The following is a 26,872-nucleotide window of genomic DNA, read 5'->3' as shown; positions in this document are numbered from 1 at the left end:
TCGGACTGCTCAGAATAAGCCGGTAAGATAAAGATTTTGCAGCCCGGAAGATTGGGTTTTTCTTGAAAAAAGAATCAGCAAAGAATAAAATCCAGCTACTATTTTTTTTTGGATCACAATGGTGCTTTAAAATCGGGAGCTGCGCAGTTATTGAGCTTTCCCTGCCCCTTTTATTTCTTGTACTTGGTTGGTTTCAATTTCCAGGCAGAAAAATCCCATCCGCAGAAACGCATCTCAGCTCGCAGCATAAGAACAGAAGAAGAACCTGGCTGAATCAAGCCAATGGCCATAGGAGCCAACTCCTAGGGGGCCAATGTTCCTTTGAGCCCCCCTAACATGATCGGCATTGCCATTCAAATAGTCTGGGTGTGCCTTGTTATGTGATTATGGATTTTATTCAATTGCCCCCCCCCCCAAGCCCAACATCCTGTTTTCACAGCGGCCACCAAGATTTTTTTTGGGTGGGGAATCAGCAAAACAGGTTTCAGAGCACAGGTTAACCCTCCTGGGATTCCCAGCAACTGCCATTCAAAAGCATTACTACCTCCAACGGCGGAGAGCAGTTTATATAGCCAGTGTGGCCACCGAGTAGCCCTGCAAGAAAACGTGATTAAACCCGCACTCAGTCAAAAGCAGAAGCCTAGTTGCTCCTCCGTCCCGCCCCCATCCTTTCTCTGTAGAAAGTCTCGGAATATAGGCACCGGTCTTGTCAATCTGTTTTTTTGGCGCTACGGTTCCACGAGCGACCGCCATTTTAGCTAAGGGCAGCTGTCGCTTTCCGAAGTCGGGCGGAGAAAGAAAGAAAGAAAGGGTGGGAGGAGCCAGGCGGGATTGGCCGAGCCGCCGCTGTCGTCATCGAAGGGCTGCTTCCTGTTGAGCAACTGCCGGAGGCCGGAGGCTCGGCTGGGTTTGCAGGTGAGAGTGCTGGGAGGATGGGCGCACCTGCGACGACCGGGGGGAGCCGGTGGGGGGGACGTTTTCGTTTCCTGAGGGGCGGGGCGACGTTGGGGGTTGGGGGGCAGGCCGGGGGCAGAGGGGGCTCCCTTGCCCGGGTGGGTTTCATTCCAGCTCTGGCTGGCAGGCAGCAGAGCCTGGGGTGGGAGTGGGTGACAGTGCTTTGGGTTGGCAGGCTCAGCCAGGGGCCTCTGGGTGCTCGCCCTTTGGGGTGCTACCGTGGCCACTCTGGGCTTTCAAAACTTCCCACTGCCCTGGAGAGGGTGCCCCAAGGCATGTGCAGACTGCCCCCCACCCGCCAAAAGGGAACACGGCTTTATTTTTGGGAAACACTGCACACCTTGTCACAGGATTTGCTTGGAGAAAAGGGGTGAAGAAAGGATGTAGAGGCTGCCAACTGTTCAATCTTTTTTGGGGGGTGGGGGGTGAAATCTGGAAAACTCTAATAGATTTTACGGGAATTTTCCGAGCTTCGCCTTTGGTTAGGTGTTTTTTTTGTTTTTGAGGCTTTGTCCAACAAGCAGATGCCAAGCAGATGCCAAACATACGATTTGACTTTTAGAAGGCATCTGAAGGGAAGTTTTCAGTGGTGGATGTTTTATTGTGCTTTTAATAATTTGTTGGGAGTCTACCCAGAGATGGGTTGCAGATTTATCATCGTTATTATTCTTAATAATAATAATAATAATAATAATAAATAAAGGCCTTTGCTTCTGATGATCAGGCGCCCATGTTTTCAAGCACTTTTCTGTCCAGGGAGTGGAACTGTGTTCCCTATCCTGCAGTTCTGTTTCATCAGCCAGGATCTGTTCCAGTCCCCTTGCTTTCCATGTCCCTATTTCTATTCCCCATTCTGTGTTTGTGTTTTCAGGCAGAGTAGAGGTCATCTGGGCAGGCTACGGAGCTACCATTGCCCCTAAACTTCCCTACTTTATTCAGCCTGCACTGGGTGTGTGTTTAAAGATTTGATAATTGCATTTCTGGATTCCAGTGTGCTTTTTAAAAAAGACGGCTCTGATCCCAGGAGAGTGCAAGTCCCGCTTCCGCAGAGAAGCAGTGGCAAAAGAATGAAGTAAAGACAGGTTAGGGAACCTGCCGCCCTCCAGATGTTAAACTACAGCTCCTATCATCCCTGAATGTTAGCAGTGCTGGCTGGGACTGATGGGAGATGGCGTCTTTCCACATCTGGAGGCCCACAGGTTCCTCACCATTGAACTAAGTGAACAAGTTTCTGTAGGCTCAATTTACAGACTTAAAAAGTGATGCGTCAATTACTCTGAAGCAGATTGGTCTCAAAGCAAAACTTCGGATGCAGCAGACCTACACTGGCTCCCAGTACATTTCAGAGCACAATTCAAAGTGTTGGTGCTGAACTTTCAAGCCCTAAATGGCTTTGGCCCACTATATATTTCCACCCCCATCGTTCTGCCCAGACACTGAGGTCCAGCTCTGAGGGCTTTCCGGTGGTTCTCTCACTGCAAGAAGTGAAGTTACAGGGAACCATGCAGAGGGCCTTCTCAGTGGTGGCACCCACCTTGTGGAAGACTCTCCCATCAGATGTCAAGGAGATACAGAACTACACAACTTTTAGATGACACATGAAGGCAGCCCTGTTTAGGGAAGTTTTTTTAATGTTTGCAGTTAATAATCATGTTTTTATATTTGTTAGAAGCTGCGCAGAGTGGCTAGGCAGCCCAGTCAGCTGGGCAGGGTACTACTACTGCTACTACTGCTACTAATTTGAAGACTGTTTCAAATTTGATTTGTGCAGCTAGTTAGGAATCCTTCCTGTGGAACAATATAGAAAGAAAACCTTGTTGTTGTTTTATATATAAAAAATGCTTTCTCTTTTTTTTTCAGGAGAGGGGGGCACCTCCAGTCCTGTCCCACCATGTCTGGGATTGGGAACAAACGGGTGGCTTCGGAGGCCAGTCCCTCCGGACCTCCGGAGAAGAAAGCGGGTGTCGAAGACTCGGGAACCACAGTGGAGACCATTAAACTTGGTGGCGTCTCCTCAACGGTTTGTATCTCTTTCTCTTCTCCTTTTCTTAACAAATATGCTGAATGGAATTCCAGTTCCCACTTTTGGGTTCCCATCGGCTCCTGTGGGATAAGCTCCGTTTGCTAGCTGGGAGGTCTGAGGCTTAGTTCTTTTTGCAATCGCAAACCTATTTTTGGGCTGCAGGCTGCAAGTGAGGGCCGGTGGACTCACTGCCCACTAGCCATGCTGACTGGGCCTGATGGGAGTTGGAGTCCAGCAGTATCCAGAGGCCCACCCTGTTTTACTTGACTGGCTACTCCGTCATCCAAGCCAATTTAAAAAAAAATCTCTGCACATTGAAAACAAACAAAAGCTACCATGCCTAGAGCTGGAGCCTTTCTTCCTGCCATGTTAATTTTCAGTGCTCAACTTGAATGAGCTTGTCTTTTAATTCCCCATTGTCTTTTAATTCACCATTCTCCTGGTCTGGAAGAAAAAAATGCCTTATGCCAGTTGTCTCCTGCTGTCAATTCCTCTGCAGCCAAATCTACTGTCTCAGAGGGAACTAGGCCTGAGTTGAGCCTGAGTATTGTGGTAACTGCTCTTGGCGTGATTTCAGGAAGAACTGGACATCCGCACCCTCCAGACCAAGAATCGGAAGCTGGCAGAGATGCTGGACCAGCGGCAGGCTATCGAGGATGAGTTGCGGGAGCACATAGAGAAGCTGGAAAGGCGGCAGGCCACGGACGACGCTTCGCTGCTGATTGTCAATCGCTACTGGAGCCAGGTGTGCCAGGGTCTGCCTCTCTCAGTCCCATTCCCTTTCCTGCTGCTTGTCTCAACCCCCTTGAAAATTGAGCGCTATGTGTTTCTTCCCCCTCCCCTTCAGTTCGACGAGAACATTCGCATCATTTTGAAGCGCTACGACTTGGACCAAGGCCTCGGTGACCTTCTGTCGGAACGGAAAGCTCTGGTGGTGCCGGAACCGGAACCTGATTCGGACAGTAACCAGGAGCGCAAAGAAGAGCGGGAGAGAGGTGAGAATGGTGGCTTAAGAGCGGCAGTGCTGATGTTCTCTCCCGGTGTGGAAAATTCTGAACTGGAAATAACTCCTGTGAAAACCTTGGCAATCTCTATAGTGTAATTTACCCCTGAAAATGTAAGTTTTCTTGATGCCCTAGAACCTAGAGCCATTTTGCCTTGTGGGCCTGTGGTGAGTGGGGCAAGACGCAATGAATTCGACTTCTCCCACTGAAAGGTTGTTGTTGTTTAGTCATTTAGTCGTGTCCGACTCTTCGTGACCCCATGGACCAGAGGACACCAGGCACTCCCGTCTTCCACTGCCTCCCGCAGTTTGGTCAAACTCATGCTGGCGGCGTCGAGAACACTGTCCAACCATCTCGTCCTCTGCCGTCCCTTTCTCCTTCTGCCCTCCATCTTTCCCAACATCAGGGTCTTTTCCAGGGAGTCTTCTCTTCTCATGAGGTGGCCAAAGTATTGGAGCCTCAGCTTCACGATCTGTCCTTCCAGTGAGCACTCAGGGCTGATTTCCTTAAGAATGGATAAGTTTGATCTTCTTGCAGTCCATGGGACTCTCAAGAGTCTCCTCCAGCACCATAATTCAAAAGCATCAATTCTTCGGTGGTCAGCCTTCTTGATGGTCCAGCTCTCACTTCCATACATCACTACTGGGAAAACCATAGCTTTAACTATATGGACCTTTGTTGGCAAGGTGATGTCTCTGCTTGTAGGTTGCATTATTGCCTGCAAATGCCAGAGATTCCCACATCTCTCCAGTCTCACTCCAGGCGAGAAAGAGGCGTTGTCTCTGGTCTAAGGACACCTTCCAGCCAGGCAAAAGCACTCAAGTGGGATAACAGGCTGGTTGGTGGTCTGGCCTGGCCGAAGAGAGAGTTCTGGAGGGCTGCATTTAGCCCTCTGGGCTCGAAGTTCCCTAACTCTGCCCTAGAGAGTGACACAGTATGTTTATTTTATTTGTATTTAGTACACAAACACTGGAAGCTTGCCCAATGTTTTATTTGCATCTGGCATTCATTCAATACAACAGGAAAGCAGTGGGAAATATTTGCTGCTGCTGCTTCCTCCTGTCAGGTAAAAGGTAAAGGTAAAGGGACCCCTGACCATTAGGTCCAGTCGTGGACGACTCTGGGGTTGCGGTGCTCATCTCGCTTCATTGGCTGAGGGAGCCAGCGTACAGCTTCCAGGTCATGTGGCCAGCATGACTAAGCCGCTTCTGGCAAACCAGAGCAGCGCACAGAAACGCCGTTTACCTTCCCGCCAGAGCGGTACCTATTTATCTACTTGCACTTTGATGTGCTTTCAAACTGCTAGGTTGGCAGGAGCAGGGACCGAGCAACGGGAGCTCACCCCGTCGCAGGGATTCGAACTGCCAACCTTCTGATTGGCAAGCCCTAGGCTCTGTGGTTTAACCCACAGCGCCACCCGTGTCCCTTCTGTCAGGTAGCTCTTTACAAATCAGATGGTTATGAGCTCAGGGAGGTGGGGATGATAACTGCCCCATTTAGGTTTCAAGGCCTTTGGGTGGTTGACATCAAATGCCCTGTTAAAATGTATTGGGAGGGGGTTATTGGGTTGCTTTTGTTTTTATTTTGTTTATGTATTTTGTGTTTTTATATTGTGATTTTATCTTGTGAACCACGCTGAGACCCACGGGTATAGGGCAGTATACAAATTTAATTTTTTTAACAACAACAAGGAGTGCAAAGCTGTGTCCTTTCATGGCTGGGCATTATTTCTTATCATTTCCTAGGAGAGATCTTTGAGCCGGCCTTCTCTTTCCTGGCTACGCTGGCCAGCAGCACCAGCGAGGAAATGGAATCTCAGTTGCAGGAGCGCGTCGAGTCTTCTCGCCGGGTCGTCATGCAGATTGTGACCATGTACGATAAGCTCCAGGAGAGGGTGGATGCGCTCTCCCAGAAGCTGAACAGCGGAGGTATGGGATTCTCCCGAAATATATATATCGTTTTTGAGGGCTTCGTTCTCAAAAGCAGTTAATAAATAACTTGGAAGAAAATGAGTCTCACAATAGCCAAATGCTACCACTGTTGTGGTTCTCCTTGTGTCAAATTTTAGATTGTATGCTCCTCGGGACAGGGGCCTAGTCTTTTAGTTCCTGGAGGTTTGGCCAGCAAGCCAGACTGGTAGCCGCCCCTCTTTCCTCGTGATTAGTTTCATCAGGTGTTCCTTATTGTATGGTTTGATGAGAGTGGTAGATGCTGTTGAGAGCTAACCCTGTTCTTAGTGGGTCTGCTGCTGCTTGCTTGCTTTTTTCAGTGCAGAACCCTTCTCTCTACATTTCCGCAGTATTTCTGTGGCCACCTCTGCTATGCCTCCACATCTGAGCATGAAGGAACAATAGCAGGATGATGAAACCTTGAACCTTGGGGGCTGGATTCAGCTGCCTGGTTCCATTAGTAGAAGTCAATGCAAGCCTCCCCCTGCCTTTCCCCATGTGTCCTCTGCCATCCCCAAATAGACTCTGGAGAACGATGTGTGAGGTGAGGAAAGCAGATATTGTTCCACTGGGCAGACAGAAAAGCTTGAGCTGACAGAACAATCTCCCGAGTGCTATGTTGAATTCCGCCCCACAAATCTGATGCGAGATCACTGGGTCTTGCTTCCCACACTTTTGAAATCTGTCATTAACCATGAGGGCAAAAGCTTGCTTTGAGAAACAAAACCCGCCAAGATTCTAAGGATGCTGAGTTTGCATAGTCAGTGCTGAGTTTTGCACAGAATACTCCTAGGCCTGCTAGCTTCTGAAGTTTTTTTATAGTAGCATTCCAAAAGCCTTTCTTCCCTCAGATGTTTCTCTGATGGAAGAGGCTCTCCAGGAGCTGAACTCCTACCTGGCAAACGAGAACAAGCGACTGCAAGAACTGGCTGATTTACTCCAGGAAAAGCATCGCACCATGTCTCAGGAGGTAACAAGGAGAGGATCAGGGAAGTTTTTAATGTGTGACATCTTAGTGTATTTTTGATCTTTGTTGGAAGCCGCCCATAGTGGCTGGGGAAACCCAGCCAGATGGGTGGGGTACAAATAAATTATTATTATTATTATTATTATTATTATTATTATTATTATTATTATCTGCAGTGCTGTAAATCGGGTAGCAAAAAAAAATGCGGCTGACAAAGTTGCAGGGTTTCAGCATGTAGAGATGTGTGTGTGTATGTGTGTGTGTGTGAGTTGGGTGTGTGGGTTAACTGGACCAAGGAAATGCCATGGCCAGGTAAACTGATGCTGCCCCCCTGAGGCTTTTAGGCGGAGAGAGTGTAACTTGCCCAAGGCTGTCTAGCGAGGAGCACATAAGCCACCGCAGCAACTCTCCATTCTGTCCACTGCATTTTCTTTCTATGTGGAGTCGAAGGGAAGCACTGAGGCTTCTGGGAAGAGGGAGGAGAACATCTGCTTGCCTCAGCGTGTGGGAAGTTAAGTTGAGGCCAGCGATGGCCAAACCTGGCCCTCCAGCTGTTTCAGAACTACAATTCCCATCATCCCTGACCACTGGTCCTGTTGGCTAGGGATGATGGGAGTTGTAGTCCCAAAACAGATGGAGGGCCAAGTTTGGCCATCACTGGTCCAGGCAGTCAGTTGCTCTCTGAGCTACGATAAAAACCGTTTCTTGCGCTTTCTCGTTCTCCTCTTTGCCCCTGTTTCTTTGCCTGCAGTTTGCTAAATTGCAAAGGAAAGTGGAGATGGCGGAGTCTCGCGTGTCTGTGCTGGAGACCATGATTGACGACCTGCAGTGGGACATCGACAAGATCCGCAAGCGGGAGCAGAGGCTGAACAGGCACCTGGCAGATGTCTTGGAGCGGGTGAGACTCAGCACCCCTGGGAACAGCTCCAGGGTTGTAGCAGCCCTGGAAGGTGTGGGCAGGGGCCGTAGCTCCATGGTGGAGCATCTATGCCTTGCACACAGGATTGGTCCGGGTTCAATCCTCAGCATCTCTAGGTGTGGCCAGGGGAGACCCCTGGCCGAAACCCTGGAGAGCTACTGCCAGTCAGTGCAGACCGTCCTGAACTAGATGGATCAATGACCTGACTCAGTGTATGGGGGCTTCCACTGTTAATTGTCGGAAGGAGGAAACACCTAGCGAGCGTTGTCCTTATTTTATTTTTATATTTGTATCCCTCTTGTTTGGGACCATTGTCTCCAACGCGGCTCTCGGTGCTTAAGAAATTGCACGTTGAAAATAAAACTAGTGTGTCTTTTGCAGGTGAACTCAAAAGGGTACAAGGTGTATGGAGCTGGAAGCAGCCTGTATGGGGGTACAATCACAATCAACTCTCGGAAGGTAAACCTTGAGACTTTGCACACGGGCATGGATAGAAGTAGCAGTGGTGCGAATGAGGCTTTCAGCAACTGGCTCCTTTCCCTTTCCCTCTTTTGCAGTTTGAGGAGATGAATGCTGAACTCGAGGAAAACAAGGAGCTTGCCCAGAACCGCCTGAGCGAGCTTGATAAGTTGCGTCAGGATCTTGAGGAAGTGACCACGCAGAACGACAAGTTGAAGGTACCAGGGATGGAAAGCATTTTCCATGTTTCTGATAGTCAAGGAATACCTCCCCCACCCCCTCCGGCACTCTTTATTCTTGCAGACTCTAAAATTAAAATTTAATTAACAATTAAAAAGGCAGGATGGTGATAATAATAATGATGATGATGATGGAAGCCGTTTCTAGTACTTCCTGGCAGCCTGCGTGGGTGAGGCTAGTCCAGGGGCAGGCAACCTAAGGCCCGGGGGCTGGATGCGGCCCAATCGCCTTCTCAATCCGGCCTGCTGACGATCTGGGAATCAGCGTATTTTTACATGAGTAGAATGTGTCCTTTTATTTAAAATGCATCTCTGGGTTATTTGTGGGGCATAGGAATTCGTTCATTCCCCCCCAATATAGTCCAGCCCCCCACATGGTCTGAGGGACGGTGGACCGCCCCACGGCTGAAAAAGGTTGCTGACCCCTGGGCTAGTCCCAAGCCTTAGAACATTCCACTGTCCCAGGAAGATGCTCCCTATTGCAGTTCTGGTGGCTCATCACAAGGGGCAGCATCACCTGTTTCAGTCCAGGTGGCTTCTTGATTAGGACAGGTAAATGTTGTATGTCGAGTGATGCTTCAGCCATGCCAGTGGAGCTCTCTAGCCTAAAGGTGGTGTGTGTGTGTGTGTGTGTGCTGCTGCTGGACTACAACATCAATCAGCTCTAAGCATTGACTATGCAGGCTGAAGCTGATGGGATTTGGTGTCTGAGAACCTCTGGAGGGCAACAGGCTCCCCATCCCAGCTTTTTAGCTCATTGGAAGGAGGAAAGGTACGAATTAAGTCATGGGTAGGCAATCTAAGGCCCGGGGGCCGGATTTGGCCCAATCGCCTTCTCAATCCGGCCTGCGGATGGTCCGGGAATCAGCTTGTTTTTAAGTGAGTAGAATGTGTCCTTTTATTTAAAATGCATCTCTGGGTTATTTGCAGGGCATAGGAATTTGTTCATCCCCCCCCCCAAAAAAAATAATAATCCGGCCCCCCACAAGATCTGCATTAAGTGATCTCCATAGGTGGGGTTCAGCAGATCCTTTCATGAATTTCTTTTTCAAGATAACATGCTTTACGCATGACTTGGATACAGTTTGGGTGAGGTCTGTAAAACCGTGCCTCTCTTTGTTTTATTGCCCTGGCTCCTCAGAAGCTGCTTGTTTGAAATCAACACGCTGTGTTTCAAAATCCATAGATTCCACACCCCTCCCTTATGAAGCGAGTGTTTCCTTGCAAGTGTAGAACGATTTTTGATGCAGTGCTGCCACTTTCTGGCCGATTAAGCACACTGCAGACATTTGGAATTCCCTCCGCCCTTCTGCATAGTGTTGAGTGCAGTTTTTGTTTCTGCCGTGTGTCACGGGGCACCATTTTCTCTTTTGCCTCCCCAACCCCTGTTCTGTGGCCCCCTGCCCAGGTGGACCTGAGGCGGGCAGTGGAGGAGGTGGTGAAGGAAACCCCAGAGTACCGCTGCATGCAGTCCCAGTTCTCTGTTTTGTACAACGAGAGCCTGCAACTGAAATCTCAGCTAGATGAGGCCCGAACGCTTCTTCACGGCACCCGGGGTACCCACCAGCGCCAGGTGGAGCTCATTGAGGTAACGGCTTCCTCCCCTTGTTTCCTTTCTTTCCTCTCACTTTCCCTGGGGTGGATCATGGCAGTTGGCACCCGCACTAAACTCACTGCTGGACAAAAAAAATAGGGGTGCAATTGACTTCTGACAATCACACAGAGTGTGAACAAGACTGAGCGTATGTGTTGGGGGTAGGGGGCTCGTTTAATTTCCCTGCACACAGGTGGTGTAGTGACAATAAAGGTTTATTATTATTATTATATGACAAAGAGACTCTAACAATGAGGTGTTTGTAGAAGAATGGAAACCCTTTTCGGATTTCAGTCGTACCTTGCATCCCAAACGCCATGGTACTCAGACGGTTTGGCTCCCGAACGCCGCAAACCCGGAAGTAAGTGTTCCGGTTTGCAAATGTTCTTTGGAACCCGAACGTGCTATGGGGTTTCCGCGGCTTCTGGTTGGCTGCAGGAGCTTAGTGCGATACTGAATCACTCCGACCGCTTACAGTGACACACCCGTCCTCCCTCGAAGCAAGGGTCTGTGGATGTTCAGGAATTATTAAGAAGAGGGAAGCTGGAGGAGAACGAGCTGCTGTTGTTGGGTCCTTAACCCAACATGCACAGCATAAGAAGAGGGTCTGCAGCCCTTTCTCTCAGCATCTTCTCATCCCGCAGCAAGAGGGGGCTGCTGCTGCAGTCAGAGACATTGAGGCTGAAATCTGCCTTTCTCTTTCTCACCAGCGGGATGAAGTCAGCCTGCACAAGAAACTGCGAACAGAGGTCATTCAGCTCGAAGACACCCTTGCTCAGGTCCGCAAGGAGTACGAGATGTTGCGGATAGAGTTTGAGCAGACGCTTGCCGCTAACGAACAAGCAGGTGACTTGAAGTCGGGTTGTGCACAGAGGCACTCGGGTTTTCCTTGTTGGGCACCTCTCTTGGGGAAACATCCACAGTAGCTGAGCTGCAGCCAGGTTAGCCTCACCTGTGCAGATAATCTGAGCACTGTGCATCTCTTGGGTATTACCGTACTGTTCCGTGTATAAGACTATGTTCTTTTCTTTAAAAATCATGCTAAAAAGTGGGGGTTGTAGTGCACAGGGTGGACGTTTGATTGGTTGCTGCCACGGCTGTCAGCGGATATTGTGCGTGTCATTGGTTGCTACGTCAATGGATGGTGATCGTCTGGCAGTTGGGCGGGTGATTGGCAGCTTCTGCCGGCGATAGGAGGCGGATTTTGCGACGCGGGCGAGTGGGCGACTTTTGGCAATCCTCCGCAAAAAAAGCTTAACAACTCTGTGCCATCTCCCCCCATTTTCTTTGAGTCCCCCAAAATAGGGGTGGTCTTATACACAGGGGCGTCTTATACACGGAAAAGTACAGTAAGTCCTCTTGTCTTAAAACCTTCGTGATCTTTCAGGTAAGCCCTGAGCATGTGGCTAATCAGGGATCCCCCTTTTCTCGTCAGGAGCTTGCCTGAGAGCTCTCTGCCTTAGTTTTCCCTGTCTTGGGCCACCGCGACCACAAGGTCTCAAAATCCCGTATTTTTCGCGCTATTAGACGCACCAGACCATAAGGCACACCTGGTTTTTAGAGGAGGAAAACAAGAAAAAAAATATTCTGAATCCCAGAAGCCGGAACAGCAAGAGGGATCTGGCTTCTGGGATAGCCGTGCGAAGCCTCTTCAGGGCAGTGGGATGAAGACTCCCCCTGCCCGGAAGAGGCTGCGCACGGCTAAGGCAGAAGCCAGGACAGCAAGTGGGGCTCCATTCCTCCTCCCGCTTCACAGGAGAGGTGCTTCGCTGAAGGGGCGCTGCGCAGCTCTCCCTCTCTGCGCAGCGCTATTTGCTCCATAAGACGCACTCACATTTCCCTTACTTTTTAGGAGGGAAAAAAGTGTGTCTTATGGAGCGAAAACTACGGTAAATGCTGTACGGTTGCAGATTTTGAAATACAGCTGCTGCAGACCTCTGATAGTCTGAGTTTTGTCTTTTAAAGCCATGTTTCTCAAACCTGGGTCTTTAGCTGTTGTTGGACTACAACTCCCATCGGCCGTGACCAATGGTTCTGCTAGCTAGAGATTTCTTTTGAGAATTATTAGGGACAGAGCTACCTAAATTGTATATGTATGCTACTGCAGTGGCAAGAATGTTACTTGCCCCAAAGTGTAAAGAAGCAGAAGTCCCAGAAAAAGAAGAATGGATACAAAAGCTTATGGAATATGCAGAAATACCGGAAGAATAGGAAATCAAGATAACAAACTTTTTATAAAAGAGTGGAAATAGCTTATTGAATATTTACAGATAAATTGTAAACAGCTTGTGTATATTTACGGTAGATAAACAAACGAGCAAGTTAAATGAACTTGGATATGCAGAAGATATTAAAAAAAATAATTTAAGGAACCGCAGAAAGGGGGAAGGAAGTCAAAATTTGGAAATGTTAGATTGGTTGTGAAACTAATGAAACGTATAAATTTGAAAAATATTTAACCCCCCCCCCCAAAAAAGCTGGAGACCCAAGTTTGATAAACACTGCTTTTAAGGAAAAAAGGAAGGGACTGGTTATACATGGAATGAATCAATACATCTAAGTTGTAGGGCGGCTGAGTAACTGGGAAGCGAGATTCCATGCATTTTGGTGTCTTCTGCAGGGTCTCATTCTTGGCTGCTCTGACGACTGTACATCAGGGACAGAGTACCTGTGACCCTTCAGATATTGTTGGGCTCCAGCTTCTGTCTCCTGGATTGTAGCTGGGCTTGATGGCAGTTGGAGTCCATCCATGCCGTACAGTCATTGCCCTTCATTAGGTTGGAGACAGTCAAGGCCTTTTTTGGTCCGAGGAACACATTCCCTTCTGGGAAAATTTCTAGGGGTCCGTATGCCACAGGTGGGTGGGGCCAAATACAAAAGCGAGCAAAGCAACACATGCATTTTTTGTTTTAGTTTGTTTTACTTATTTGTTTTGTTTTATTTATTTATTAAGTTTGCATGCCGTCCTCCTTGCAAAGATCTCAGGGTGGCTCACAGCAAAAAACACACACACAATTTTTCCTTTGTACAGTAGGTTAGTTAATAATAATTTATTTATTTATTTGTTTGTTTATTTATTTATTCATTCATTCATTCATTCATTCATTCCTCGCCCATCTGGCTGGGCTTCCCCAGCCACTCAGAGCAGATTCCAACAAAATATTAAAATACAGTAATGCATGAAACATTAAAAACCCTCCCCTAAACAGGGCTGCCTTCAGATGTCTTCTAAAAGTCAGGTAGTTGTTTATTTCCTTGACATCTGTTGGGAGGATGTTCCACAGGGCGGGTGCCACTACCGAGAAGGCCCTCTGCCTGGTTCCCTGTAACTTGGCTTCTCGCAGTGAGGGGACTGCCAGAAGGCCCTCGGCGCTGGACCTCAGTTTCTGCACGTATACTCACACGCCCCTCCCTGTCCTCTGTCCAGGAACTGGTGAGAGATGTAGCTTAGAGGGAGAGGGAGTGTGGTCTGAGGAGAGTGCCAAGGGCCAGATAGAAAGGCCTGGAGGGCCACACTTGATCCTGAGGTTCCCCTTCCTTAGACTGGACCAGCTGGGGGAAAATCTCCTGAAAGGAAGGCCCCTTCTCAGGTTCTTTTGCAACCGATCTAGAAGAGCTGGAAGATCTTACCATATCTTGGCTCTTTCCATGTGATGGTCTTCACGCAGGTCCTATCAATCGGGAGATGCGGCACCTCATCAGCAGCCTCCAGAACCACAACCACCAGCTGAAAGGGGAGGTCCTGAGATACAAGCGGAAGCTGCGGGAGGCACAGTCTGATCTGAGCAAGGTAAGGGAGGTGGAGAAGCCGATGAGACAACTAAGAAGGCGGGAAGTGAGACGGTGTCTTTTTAGGGCGGTTTTTAAAAAATAGCATATGTGAGTGACAGAAAAGGGGGCAATGCCTCTTTTTCAATGGAGCTTACCCTCAGCAGTTTTTGCGAGCATGCATTATACTGTATATCTATATATTTCTATACCTATATGCACACACTCTCTCTCTACATGAGTAATCAGGGTGTTCTTTTTCAAGTTGCTAAAAAGGGCTTTCATTGATTAATCTTGAAGGCTTCTTATATACTGTATTTTTCGTCTATAAGACGCCCCCATGTATAGGACACCTCCTATTTTGGGCGTCTCGGATTTAAGAAAAAAGGGGGAGATGTATCCATGTATAAGACGCCCCCTAATTCTTGACATTATTTTTTAGGGAAAAAAACTAGTCTTATACACAGAAAAATATGGTACATAGTTTTATATAAATATGTTTTGCGCTATTTTATGCATTGTGATTTGCTGTTTTATTGATTATTGATTAGCAATTATTTATTGTAATTTATCATTCTTCATCATAGTTTTATTCTTTGCTATTAGAGTCTAATGCATTATTGAATATTGCTTTATTTGATATAAGTTGTTTATTTAAGGTTTATTGTGACTTTTTTCTATTGGATCAGATAGTTACTATTAATGTTTGATATTTCATTATGTTTCTATATGTGCTGGAAGCCGACTAAAGTGGCTGGGGCAACCTAGCCAGATGGGTGGGGTATAATTTTTTTTAAAAAATTATTATTATTATTAAGAGGTCGTGCTAAACTATTGAACAATAATGAGTGTGGTAGAGAAAGCCAAACCTACTGATAGCATAAGAGAGAGAGAACACAAAGAAAAACAATCCATATGGGCACTTTAAAAATTATATTTGTGCTCAGCACACAATCACTCCAAAAGCACATTGTGCTCCCACCCTGTTCTCAAAGCTCTGTCCTGGGTGTGCCAGAGCAAGGGTGTCAAGGCTGTCCTTGTCTTTCCAGTCAAGTCCAAGGGCAAGAGAAGTCCATAAACAACCCTGATGGGAAAGTATTCCATGTAAGTTTTTGGGGGGAGGGGTCATAGCTTATAGGTATAGACCACCTGTGTTGCATGCAAAAGGTCCCAAGTCCTGGCATCTCCAAGTCGGGCTGGGAATGCCCCTATCCGAAATCCTGGGTGGCGGCTGCCAATCAGAGTAGACAGCACCGCATTGGATGAACCGGCGACAGAAGGCAGCTTTTGCATGTTCTCATGCGTACGCATGTCCCGCTGTTCTGCAGACCCGTTCCCGCAGCGGGAGCGCCCTCCTGCACTCCCAGTCCAGCACCGAGGACCCCAAGGAGGAGCCGCTGGAGATCAAGCAGGACCCCGACGACCCTTCTTCTTCTTCCCAGGGCTCTGCCTCCAAGGGCCCTGCCGAGGACGCGCTGGAGAGCAAAGCAAAACGGGACGAAGAGGAGCGGGAGCGGGAGCGGCGGGAGAAGGAGCGGGAGCGGGAGAAGGAAAAAGAGAAAGAGAAGGAGCGGGAACGGGAGAAGGAGAAGGAGAAAGAGAGGGAGCGGCAGAAGCAGAAGGAGTCTGAGAAGGAGAGAGAGTCCAGTAAAGACAAGGACAAGGGGAAGCATGACGACGGCAGGAAGAAGGAAGCCGAGTTGGTCAAGCAGCTGAAGGCGGATCTAAAGTAAGATGGGCGCAGCTTGCTCTTTGATGGTTGGATCCTTTTGGCAGTTGCCAAGTATTGTTGGTGTACAGTTGTACCTTCCAGAATCCGTTCTGGAAGTCTGCTCAACTTCCAGAACGTTCAGAAACCAAAGCGCGGCTTCGGATTGGCTGCAGGAAACTCCTGAAGCCAATCGGAAGCCGCGTCGGATGCTGGGTTCCAAAAGAACGTTTGTAAACCAGAACACTCACTCCCAGGTTTCAATATTTTGGGAGCCAGTTTGTTCGGGAGCCAAGGCATTTGAGATCCAAGGTACAACTGTTCTGTTCTGTTGGTGTGGCTGTTTCCGGCGTCCGACATATCTGGATCTCAACAGGTGGCAGCAAGGCTCTGAATTGTGGTGCGGCTGTTGTGCCTAGCTAGCCTGTTCCAAATTTCATGAACTTACATAACAAAGCTGCAATCCTAACCCCGCTTGCTTGGGAGTGAGCCCCATTTAAGTCAGTAGGATGCGCTCCTGAGTAGGCATGGTTAAGTTTCCGCTGGTAGTAAGCCAGATGATGTTCATGGATTTGCTAGGAGCCCTCTGGGGCTGTTTCTCAGCTGTCAGCACTAGCCTTTGGGCTGTGTGGATGTGTGCAGCACATGAGGCCAAGTGAGCTTTCTTATCCAGTTCAAGGACAAGAACCATCACATACATAGTGATTGTCTCCCTCTTAGGATTCGCGAAAAGGTATCCCCCATTGTTTAATGTGCCGGCCTGGGTGGTTGCAATCTCTCTTCTCTGGGCCATTGGGCCTGTCATTGTTTGAAGCTCTCAGTGACTGAGAAACAGTTCTTGCACACTCCCTCCTGGGCATTCCAGTTCTATTTTATTTTATCTGACAAAGTTATAATCATAAATAAATAAGAATAAAAATGTTCACCCCACCACCGAGACCATTCCATTGTAGCTATCCAACCTCCCAAAATTCAACACCTCTTGTGATGGTTTGATCTCTTTCCATTTTAACAGTACAAATTCAACAAACACCCTCCATATCTCCACAAAATCATTTTTCTTGCATATTCCCCGTCTTACCTTAATCACACATGTTAATTTATCATTAACAGCTATATCCCACACCTCTTTATACCATTCTTACATTTTATATTCTGCTTGCCCCTTCCACTTCCTAGCTATCGTAATTCGTGCAGCTGTCAATAAATTTGTGAACAAGTCCTTCATAGCCTGTGATCCTTCCACCCCGTCGTAAATTGATAGTAATGCTACCTCTGGACTTTCGGTCAGCTTCAACCCAGCGATTTCTGTTATCTCCTTAAACACCTTTTGCCAGAAAAATTGTGAGCATCCAGTTCTGACCATAGATCGCCCAGCTCAAGAACTGAATTGTTCTCGTTCAAAGATACAAAACACATTTGGATTGAAGTTTCCCTATTTTGCACCCAATACATGCCTACTCAGAGTCCCACAATGAGATGGCAGGAAGCAGTTCTTGATTTGAAGTAGACCATATCTTTTGCTGTTTGGCCTTAGCTGCATTCTCACTTTCCTTTTTCAATATATTCAGGAAGGCTCAAGAAAGCCAGAAGGAAATGAAATTGCTTTTGGATATGTACCGCTCAGCCCCAAAGGAGCAGAGAGACAAAGTCCAACTGATGGCTGCAGAGAAGAAGGCCAAAGCTGAGGTAATTGTGCCTGCCATTGCCCAATTTATTTTATTTTACTTATCGAATTTGCATGCCACCTACCTTTTGTCTGAATAGCTCAGGGCAGCAGTTCACAGCATCAAAATACAAAACAAAAACACAAAATGCATAATAAAAGCAAGTCTTTCTGGAACTGTGGAACTGGAAGGGACCGCAAGGGCTATCTAGATCCTCAATATGTGGCCCCCTGGACAAGAACGAAACAAACCCCTCACCGCCCCCTCCAACAAACACAATTAAAAAGACATAGAATGTCATCCAGCCCATGGCCTGTTGGAAGAGGAATGTTTTTGCCTGGCACCTAAAGACGTATCATGAAAGCACCAGGCAAACTTCCCTGGGGAGATTTCCACAAACATGGAGCCACGAACTGAAGAAAAGGCCCCTTCTTGTGTTGCCATCCTCCGAACCTCTCGTGGAGGGGGCACACGAAGAAGGGCCTCAGGTTATGATTTCAGGGTCACAAGTAGGTTCATATGGAAAGAGGCAGTCCTTGAGGTATTGTGAGCCTTTGAAGGTTTTGTGGGACAAAACCACCACTTTGAGTTGGGCCTGGAAACTAATGGACAGCCAGTGGAATTGGGCCAGGATCGGTGTAATATGCTCAAACTGTCTGGCTCCGGTGAGCAACCTGGCCGCTAAATTCTGCACCAGCTGAAGTTCCAAGTTGTCTTCAGAGGCAGCCCTACATATAATGCATTGCAATAACTTAACCTAGAGGTTACCAAAGCATAGATGACAGTAAGGCTATCCCTGTCTAGATAGGGGTATAGCTGGGTCACCAGCCAAAGGCACTTCACACCACTGAGGCAACAGCAAAGGATCCAGACCCCCAACCCACGTACCTTCTCCTTCGGAGAGAGTGTAACCCCATCAAGAGCAGGCAACCTCCCATCCACCCAATCGGTGTTTATATTCTGTTCTCCCGTTCCTCATGGGGCTTCTTAGGCTCTCAGTGCATCCTAAAGCAGCATAGTAACCTGGGACAGCACTTGGACATTTCCTCCATAGACTTTTGAAGGCAGGGCTGGGGAAGCAGTGACCTCCAGATATTGCAGCTTCCACCACCAGTGGTCATGTTGACAGGAGCTGATGGGAGTTGCAGTCCAGCAGCATCCATTTGGACGGCCACAAGTCCGTCCCCCTACTTAAGGTCCATTGCTGCAAAGTCCTCCCCACTTTTTGCGAAACGCAAAGGGTTCTGTGGAGGGTAGCGCTCTGCCTTAAAGCTGCATTGTGGACCTGGGGAAAACTTGATGCCCCACCAAAGTTTAATTCCTTGAAAACCGCATGTACCCTAGACAAATTTCCTCCGGGAGGTGATGTCCAAAGGATGGTAGTAGTTTTTTTGTGGCCTTTTTAAAAATCCCTTTCCTGGTTATTATTTTTTCAACAAAACAACAACACCACAAACTGTATAAGTATAAAACCAAATTTACTAGAATAATAGCTAGAATAGAACAACAAACATACTAAGGTACCATGTGCAAGACAAAGCCTGGAGATACTGTAAGCATGGAGTGGATAAATATAACAAGTTACATGTGCAGTAACCATTATACAGACTGGATAAATGGTTCTGTTGTTTGAATTGTTACAAGTCTATCTCTATTCTAGCTATTATTCTAGTAAGTTTGGTTTTATAATTATAAGCCAGTTTGTGGTGTTGCTGTTTTGTTGTATTATTATTACTGTCACCACATTTGATACTTTGTGTATATACTTATTATTTTTTTCAACCCAACCTCCTTTTCCTGACCTACTTCTTGCCAGTTGGAGGAGCTGAGGCAGAGGGTGAAGGAACTGGAGGACAAGGAGAAGAAAGAGAGCAAAAAAATGGCAGACGAGGACGCGCTTCGGAAGATCCGGGCTGTGGAGGAACAGATAGAATACCTGCAGAAGAAACTCGCCATGGCTAAGCAGGTGAGGAGCGTTAGAGAGAAAGTTTCTGTATAAAAATAGGAAGAGATAAAAACAACGAGTTTTTATTTTTCAAAATAAAATAGTGAATATAGTCTTCTATCTTTGCGGTAAATTTGCAGTACAAAAAACCAAAAAAGAGCCCTTGCCCATCTTTATAAATCTGTGTTCACACAATACATTGTCCTTTGGTTGTACATGGCAAGTTTATACGTTATCGCCATCTGACAGATTCTACAAAACCATTTTGCTTTTTTAAAAAACCCTAATACATTAAAATCAATCTTTTAGCTGCAGTCAGGAGTTTAGTTACCACTTCTACATCTGTACTCTCTACTCTTCTAGATAATTTATTGGATTTTTTTTTTTTGGGGGGGGGGCGGTTCCAACTATGTGATTTGCTTTTATATAGTCCAAAGTATGATTGCAGTAAAAAAAAAGTTATCTTGTTATGTTTCCTGAAAATATGAATAGAAAATGTGTGCGATATACCACATCTCCCACAGTAAACATGAGCCAGACTATACGTGTTTCAGTTTATGAGGGGTCAAAGACAATTGGTGTCAGGTTTTGTGGTAATGATCTCTTAGATTTATTGCTTACTAATATTTTCCCCTGTTTTATTGCCAGTCCAGCCCCAAACTCTGCCCTGTGTATTTATCTCCAGATCTTTCACCCATTTTTTTTTAAATGCTTGTTTTCTTCCTTTCTTGTAAATTTCAAAGAGGAACTCATAAATATGTCTGTGGCCATGCTTCCTGGGGCTGATGGGAGTTCAGGAGAACACCCCCCCCCCCGGTGGAAAGGGAAGGGTTGAAAGTACAGCCTCGTTTCCCCATTGGTTGCTCTGCTGTTCTTCCAGGAAGAGGAGGCGCTGCTCTCCGAAATGGATGTGACGGGCCAGGCCTTTGAGGACATGCAGGAACAGAACATCCGCCTGATGCAGCAGCTGAGAGAGAAGGACGACGCCAACTTCAAGCTCATGTCGGAGCGCATCAAATCCAACCAGATCCACAAGCTGCTGAAAGAAGAGAAGGAGGAGCTGGCAGACCAGGTGCTCACCTTGAAGACACAGGTGAGTGGGGAAAGGGGAGTTGGACAGGAGGAGCAAAGGGCTCAATGCCTGGGGTTCAGAATTCAGTTTCCTGAATACTTCACCTGTCGCCTTCAAGAAAAAGCAAGGTTTTCTTTTAGGGTCCCCCCCCCCCATATTTTCCAAATTTATACATTTCATTAGTTTTACAGTCAATTTAACATTTCCAAATTTTGACTTCCTTCCCCCTCTTTCTCTGGTTCCTTAAATTTGTTTTTTAATATCTTCTGCATGATGCAGAGGTTGCAGGTTCGACCCCTGTATGGTACAGCTGCATATTCCTGCATTTGGAGGGGGTCAGAGTAGATGATCCTCAGGGCCCCTTCCAACTCTGCAATTCTGTGATTCTCTGTTCTTACCTCTTCAAGGTGGATGCCCAGTTGCAAGTTGTACGCAAGCTAGAGGAGAAAGAGCATCTCCTGCAGAGCAACATTGGCACAGGAGAAAAGGAGCTGGGCTTGCGAACCCAGGCCCTGGAAATGAACAAGCGAAAGGTAAGCTCGAAAAGACTGCCTGCGCCTGTGTAGGCCTGTAAGATTACTGAGATCATCGGGGGGGGGGGTTGGGGCCCCACAACCTGCGGAATATCGTAGGGCAGTGACTCAAAACCAGGCATTATCCATCATTGCCCTTGCATTGTGGAATGCCCTTCCTATTCCATATGAGAAGCCTTATCCAAGAAGGTGTGTTTTCATAGATGTCATGTGAAGACACATCTTTTTGCCCAGGCTTTCTCTGACCCATAAGATTGGACCCTGTTATTCTGGCATTTCTGCTTTTGTAATAGCTGTTTTAGTGGCTCTTATATTGTATCTCTATTTTTATGGTACAGTGGTACCTTGGGTTACAGATGCTTCGGGTTACATACGCTTCAGGTTACAGACTCCACTAACCCAGAAATAGTGCTTCAGGTTAAGAACTTTGCTTCAGGATGAGAACAGAAATCGTGCTCCGGCGGCGCGGCAGCAGCAGGAGGCCCCATTAGCTAAAGTGGTGCTTCAGGTTAAGAACAGTTTCAGGTTAAGTACGGACCTCCGGAACGAATTAAGTACTTAACCTGAGGTACCACTGTACTGTTGTGTTTTTGTATGTCACTTAGATATTTAAAATGTTGAGTGGTCTAGAAATGCTTTTAAATTAATTAATGGAAACAAATAGGTATAAGTTGCTTACCATGTCAGTATGATGCTTATTGCACCAAAACCCATCGGAGCTGTTCATGAAGCTCAATCTTGGACCGGTCCCCCACCACCCACAGGGCCGTTTGCGATGTTAAATGCCTTGTGCTATTTTGGAGGAAAGGCAGAATATCGCTGTAAGGAATACAAGTAAAATGAAAAGCAGCATTATTTATTAGAAAGTGTATCTCGCCCTTTACATTTAAGAAAGCTAGCGATAAAGTAAGACAAAGCAGGAACCCATGGCTGCAAAAGAACATAATAAAAACACCCAATAGGCAGAAGGAAACCAATAAAGCAAACTGCAAGCTGAGCAGAGGAGCAGTTATCCTCAAAGCCAGATGAAACGCTGTGAAAAGCCCAAGGGGGCCAGGGGCTCAGTTTGCCTGGTGCCTGGAAGGTAGTTACGAAGACACGCCGACCGGCTTCTTTCTCTCTGAGCTGCAGTGGCTGTGTGAGTCCTTTGAATGCTTGCCCCATCATTAATACAAAGGGATGGTTATTTTATTTGATCTCCCTCCAGGGGGAAGCCGCTGAGAAATCCCAAATAATGCCGTAATTAGGACACAAAAACAGATTATACATACCCCTCTGGAGTTGTTTGTTTGTTTGTTTTTCGCAAAAAGCCCCACACACCACACCAAACTAGTGGCTGCAGAGAGATTTGATGAAGACCAAAAGGGGCAGCGGATGAAAGGAAGAGTGGAACTTCAAAGGGATAACGAGCAGGGCAGCCAGATGAAAATAATTAGCTCGGCGGAGGTTTCCGGGAGGGATAAGTGATGGGAGAGTAACAGGGAAGCAGAGCAAGCAGTGGGGTCAGAGGTCAGGAGGAGAGGAGGGGGTTGATGATGATAGTGATGAGAATCCCTTGGAAGGGTTCCCTCCCCCTGAAGAAATGGCACTGGTGGGAATGGACACTGCTGCACCAGCCAAACAACAACAAAAAGAGGCATGAGGTTTGGTTTTTGGCTACTCCGTCACCTGCCCTTGGTTGGTATATGTGGGCACAGTCTGGAGATGAGAATGTTCCTGCTGGGACACACCTCCCTGCCCGTTGGCCATGCTGGAGAAGCTGGAGGCATTTGGTCCTGTGATATCTGGAGGACCTCAGGCCTTCTGTTAACCCATCCAGGTTATTCTTGGCTCCTTATCTGTGGCTATTTCTGTGCCGCACATTAGTGCAGCCAGAATAATAACCTGCTCGATTTTACCCTCCAGGACCCGCCCCCCCTTTTGACTCTTAAATCTTCCCTTTGAAGATTTTGCCAAAGCAAAGCCTGAAAGCTTTGCTGCCTTTGAGTAGGGAGCTGTGAGCAAAAAGGTCTGCAGACGCCTTTTAAAAGTGGGAAGTGCAACAACAGGTTGACGCTCTGGGCTGCTTTTCTCCATCCCTGCAAGGTCAGCAGCTGGCCAAAAAGAGAGAGAGAGGATCTTTCATTGTTTTGCACTTCAGGCTATGGATGCGGCCCAGCTGGCTGATGACCTTCGGGCGCAGCTGGAGCTGGCGCAGAAGAAGCTGCACGACTTCCAGGATGAGATCGTGGAGAACAGTGTGACCAAGGAGAAAGACATGTTCAACTTCAAGCGAGCCCAGGTACCCGGCGGGCGGCTTTGGCTACCTTGTGCCCAATCTGCCTTTGCTTCCATTCATATTAACTCAAAGTTCCTGCCTCTTGCCCTCTGCCAGTGCTTTGGTTGCACCTTCTCTGAATGGTTGCCCTCCATCGCCATGGCTCAACTTCAGCTGTTTTCGATCACTGTTTTTCTCCCTGGTCGCTGCTGGTTGTGAATCCCTACTTAAGAAGAATCTCTACGTAGGAAGCTGCCATGTGTTGACTCAGACACTCGGTCTGCTCAGCAGAGCGTTGTCCACACATACTGATGGCAGCTGCCTGGGATTCAGGCAGGGCACATGCCCAGTCCTGCCAGGAGATGCCAGGGATCAAAATGGGGACCTTTGCATTTGAAAAATGTGCTATAGTGAGCACTGAAGACTCTTGCCTTTGTCCAGCAATGTCTTCCCAACTGGCCAGTCAAATCCTCTAGGAAGCACATTTGACATCCCTCACTTCCTGAAGCCGGAGCTTCATGGTCACATTGCTCTGCCTCATCCAAATTATCTAAGCTAATCATGTATCATACCAGCATGTTTTGAATGTGTGTGATGTGTCCTCCCTTGTGAAGAAGCCCCCCCCCACTTTTTTAAGGAAAATGGACAGAGCTTGCAAATTTACACTTGGGAGCCTTTTGCAGCTCTTAGGAGAGAAGGTGCTGGTCCTAATGACATGTATTTGGCTAATGTTCCCCTGCAGGAAGACATCTCGAGGCTGCGGAGGAAACTGGAGACTACCAAGAAACCTGACATGGTCCCCAACTGCGACGAGATCCTTATGGAGGAGATCAAAGATTACAAGGTAGACAATGGGATGCTAACGTCCCCCTTGGAGGATGGATTTGGGCTGAGGCAGATTAGCATTGGAAGTAGACCCCAGTTAGCAGTGCCCAAGGGACTGTGGCTGGGACATGGCAGCAGTTTTGAGCTAATAGCAGGAGAGAACCCTCTGACACTTTGGGGCAATCAGAGGTGAGGAACTGGTGGCCTTCCAGATGTGATTCCGCCCCCTCATCTCCCATCAGACCCAGGGATGATAGGAAAGAGTTGCCGTCCTACCAACATCTGGAGAGCCACAGGCTCCCCACCCTGTTGTAAACAATATGGTCCTGGCGGCTGCTCCCAGTCACCAGTCTAGCTGCCGCATTCTGGATTACTTGTAGTTTCCAGGTCACCTTCAAAGGTAGCCCCACGTGGAGTGTATTTCAGTAGTCCAAGTGGGAGATAACCAGGGCATGTACTACTCTGGCGAGATAATGCGCAGGGAGGTGGGGTCTCAGCCAGTGTACCAGGTGGAGCTGGTAGACAGTGTGAGTCTCCACAGAGAGCTGCAAGTTCAAAATGACTCCCAGGCTGCGCACCTGGTCCTTTAGGGGCACTGTTATTCCATTCAGGACCAGGGAATTTTCTTAATGTTTAATGTTTAATGTTTAATTATGTTTTTATATATGTCGGAAGCTGCCCAGAGTGGCTGTGGAAACTCAGTCAGATGGGCGGCGTACAAAGGAATTATTACTATTGTTGTTGTTGTTGTTGTTGTTGCCTCGGCATCAGCCAGGTGTACCTTAAACCATGCCTCTTCCTTTCCCAAGGGCCGCCTGACCTGCCCCTGCTGCAACATGCGCAAGAAGGATGCTGTGCTCACCAAGTGCTTCCACGTCTTCTGCTTTGAGTGCGTGAAAACGCGCTACGACACCCGGCAGCGCAAGTGCCCCAAGTGCAACGCTGCCTTCGGGGCCAATGACTTCCATCGCATCTACATTGGCTGAGCCTTCCGAGTTGCGGGAGGCCAGAGAGCCCTCTCTTGCTGCCAACCACCATATTCATTTCCCATCAGCAGGCTGGCTACTGCCCCTCTCTTTCACCGATTTTCTTTTCTTTTTGTAATGGCAGATCCCTTTTTTGCTGGAGGGTACAGCTGGGTTATTGTTAATTATTTTTTTGTACTCTTGGTTTTTGTTTTTTTTAATCTTCAGGGGGTCCCTCCCTCCACTGGCTTTTCCTTTAGGCACAGCCCAGCCACCAAGCCAGTCATCAGCTGTTGCCTGTGCCTGTTATAGATGGTTGTTGTGGAGACACGGTGTATGCTTTCGGCCTTGATGTGAATTGGCCTGTGGCTTAAACCAAACAACAACCTTAAAACTGGGAAGTCGGCTTGGAAGTAGTTTTCATCAAGCTTTCTCATCGCTTTAAGTTCCTTTACTTTCTAATAAAGGAGAAAACTGTTCTTCCCGGTCAAAGTGTCTCACTGTTTTGTGTATGTCCGTGCTTGCAGTTGTGTGTACTGAGAAGCTTGTGGAGTCTCTATGGTCCCACACACAGTAGGGGTTGCATCAAGGTGACTTGGTGTAACCCTTTAAAGGCTTACTGTAGGCAGGCACTTGTGTGTGGGCAGAAGAATGATGGAAATGAAACCACCCCAGGCTTAAGACTGGACTTAATCCTAGAATCATAGAATCATAGAGTTGGAAGAGACCACAAGGGCCATCGAGTCCAACCCCCTGCCAAGCAGGAAACACCATCAGAGCACTCCTGACATATGGTTGTCAAGCCTCTGCTTAAAGACCTCCAAAGAAGGAGACTCCACCACACTCCTTGGCAGCAAATTCCACTGTCGAACAGCTCTTACTGTCAGGAAGTTCTTCCTAATGTTTAGGTGGAATCTTCTTTCTTGTAGTTTGGAACCATTGTCTCTGGAGCAGCAGAAAACAACCTTTCTCCCTCCTCTATGTGACATCCTTTTATATATTTGAACATGGCTATCATATCACCCCTTAACCTCCTCTTCTCCAGGCTAAACATGCCCAGCTCCCTTAGCTGTTCCTCATAAGGCATTGTTTCCAGGCCTTTGACCATTTTGGTTGCCCTCCTCTGGGCACGTTCCAGTTTGTCAGTGTCCTTCTTGAACTGACCTTCTGAAGCGAGGCAAGAATTTTCAGTGCCGTGCACATAACAGAGCTTGAGGTTTCAGAAGGTGATGGGCCCATCTCTGTCTCTGAACCAATGCGCATTCCTTGCTGCACCAGAAGAGGAAAGATTCAGAAGTGAATCCTTGGTTTACCTGACAGCCCTGGATGTTGACATACACACTCGTGTGTGTGTTTGTGTGTTTGTGTGTGTGTGTGTGTGTAGATAGGGAGATGGTGCAGCCTTGAGCAATATCCTGAGTGTCTTGAGTCTTCTGCTGTACCCTCTTTGTGTAGGGCCCATACATTGTTCCGCAACAGATTTACAGCATCTCTGCTACTGACTTTCAAACTTCAGGATTGCTGAAATATACACAACAACAAAAATCATGTTGAGTCGTGTGACTCTAATTGGGTCTACTAGACCCACAATTTTTAAGCAATGTAGACTAAAGTTGCTTCTGGGGTCCCTCTGGGGTTAGGGGCCTTGAAGCTTAAGCTTCATTAGTTTCATCGTACAGTGGTACCTTGGGTTACAAATGCTTTGGGTCACAAACTCCCAGAAGTAGTACCTCGGGTTGAGAACTTTGCCCCAGAATGAGAACGAAAATTGTGCAGTGGTGGCAGCGGGAGGCCCCATTAGCGAAAGTGCCTCAGATTAAGAACGGTTTCGGGTTAAGAACGGACCTCGGGAATGAATTAAGTTTGTAATCCAAGGCACCACTGGAAATCCACCCCTGGGGTCTACAGGAAGCGTTTGTGGTCTTTGGAGGAGTCTTGGAATAGCTGGGAAAAGGCAGATCCATCTTGGGGAACCAACCCCCTCTTGAGGACCATACTGTGAGATCTGGACTCCATCTAAATAT

General features: G+C 47.5%; 1 protein-coding gene across 4 annotated transcripts; it reads left to right on the top strand.

Moving 5' to 3' along the window:
* The first annotated feature begins 801 nt into the window (after positions 1 to 801).
* RNF20 (ring finger protein 20) lies at positions 802 to 25,340 on the top strand. 4 transcript variants are annotated; one of them, XM_079959238.1, is made up of 19 exons: positions 802 to 915; positions 2,815 to 2,974; positions 3,555 to 3,972; positions 5,727 to 5,909; positions 6,782 to 6,900; positions 7,649 to 7,795; positions 8,198 to 8,275; positions 8,374 to 8,493; positions 9,923 to 10,102; positions 10,819 to 10,954; positions 13,777 to 13,898; positions 15,205 to 15,605; positions 17,156 to 17,273; positions 19,068 to 19,217; positions 20,077 to 20,289; positions 20,676 to 20,801; positions 22,942 to 23,082; positions 23,801 to 23,902; positions 24,693 to 25,340. In XM_079959238.1, the coding sequence occupies exons 2-19, from the start codon at positions 2,846 to 2,848 to the stop codon at positions 24,867 to 24,869; spliced, it is 3,060 nt and encodes a 1,019-aa protein (XP_079815364.1). In that variant the 5' UTR covers positions 802 to 915; positions 2,815 to 2,845; the 3' UTR covers positions 24,870 to 25,340. The 4 variants fall into 4 exon arrangements, with proteins under 4 accessions (XP_079815364.1, XP_079815365.1, XP_079815366.1 ...); XM_079959239.1 differs by lacking the exon at positions 802 to 915 and adding an exon at positions 1,882 to 1,903; XM_079959240.1 differs by lacking the exon at positions 802 to 915 and having other exon boundaries at positions 3,555 to 3,722; positions 3,825 to 3,972; positions 15,319 to 15,605.
* The last annotated feature ends 1,532 nt before the right edge of the window (positions 25,341 to 26,872 follow it).

This window comes from Podarcis cretensis (assembly GCF_951804945.1).
Source record: "Podarcis cretensis genome assembly, chromosome: 17".
Lineage (NCBI taxonomy): Eukaryota > Metazoa > Chordata > Lepidosauria > Squamata > Lacertidae > Podarcis > Podarcis cretensis.
Note: the sequence above shows the minus strand (reverse complement) of the source record. Positions and strands in the feature narration are given on the sequence as shown.